Here is a 483-nt window from a genome sequence, read left to right as displayed (position 1 = left end):
ATGGGCTACTACAAAGACGAGAAGTCAACGAGAGGGACTTTAGATGAGAATGGCTTTCTTCATACAGGAGATCTAGGCTCCGTAGATGACGAAGGCTTCATCTATCTTACGGGCCGGCTGAAGGAGCTTATCATTACAGCTGGGGGAGAAAATGTTCCTCCCTTACTTCTCGAGAGTCTTATCAAGCAAGAACTGCCTGGCGCAATCTCGAATTGTATGGTGATAGGAGACCGAAGAAAATTTCTCAGCTGTCTTGTCTGTCTAACTACGACAAGAAACAAAGAAGATGATCAACCCACCAATCTTCTCGCTCCTGAAGTCTTACGCCTCATTCAGCCTCTAGGCAGTCGAAGTGTCACTACACAAGAGGCGCAGGAAGACTCCATTGTGAATGGACTTCTCAAGCAAGTCTTTGAAAGGACTAACCAGAAAACGATCTCGAGGTACACCATGCAACACAAGGGAAAAAACCCAAAGATACAT

At 45.8% G+C, this 483-nt stretch overlaps 1 protein-coding gene across 1 annotated transcript; it reads left to right on the top strand.

Moving 5' to 3' along the window:
- CSUI_010550 (amp-binding enzyme domain-containing protein) lies at positions 1-441 on the top strand (the record flags this gene model as incomplete). The annotated part of the gene is made up of 1 exon (XM_068070653.1): positions 1-441. A coding segment is annotated over one exon (441 nt), but the record flags the coding sequence as incomplete, so codon positions are not given.
- Between the last annotated feature and the right edge of the window lie 42 nt (positions 442-483).

Source organism: Cystoisospora suis (genome assembly GCF_002600585.1).
Source record: "Cystoisospora suis strain Wien I chromosome Unknown contig_7751, whole genome shotgun sequence".
Taxonomy (NCBI): domain Eukaryota; phylum Apicomplexa; class Conoidasida; order Eucoccidiorida; family Sarcocystidae; genus Cystoisospora; species Cystoisospora suis.
The sequence above is the reverse complement of the archived record's forward strand: the minus strand, read 5'-3'. Positions and strand labels throughout refer to the sequence as shown.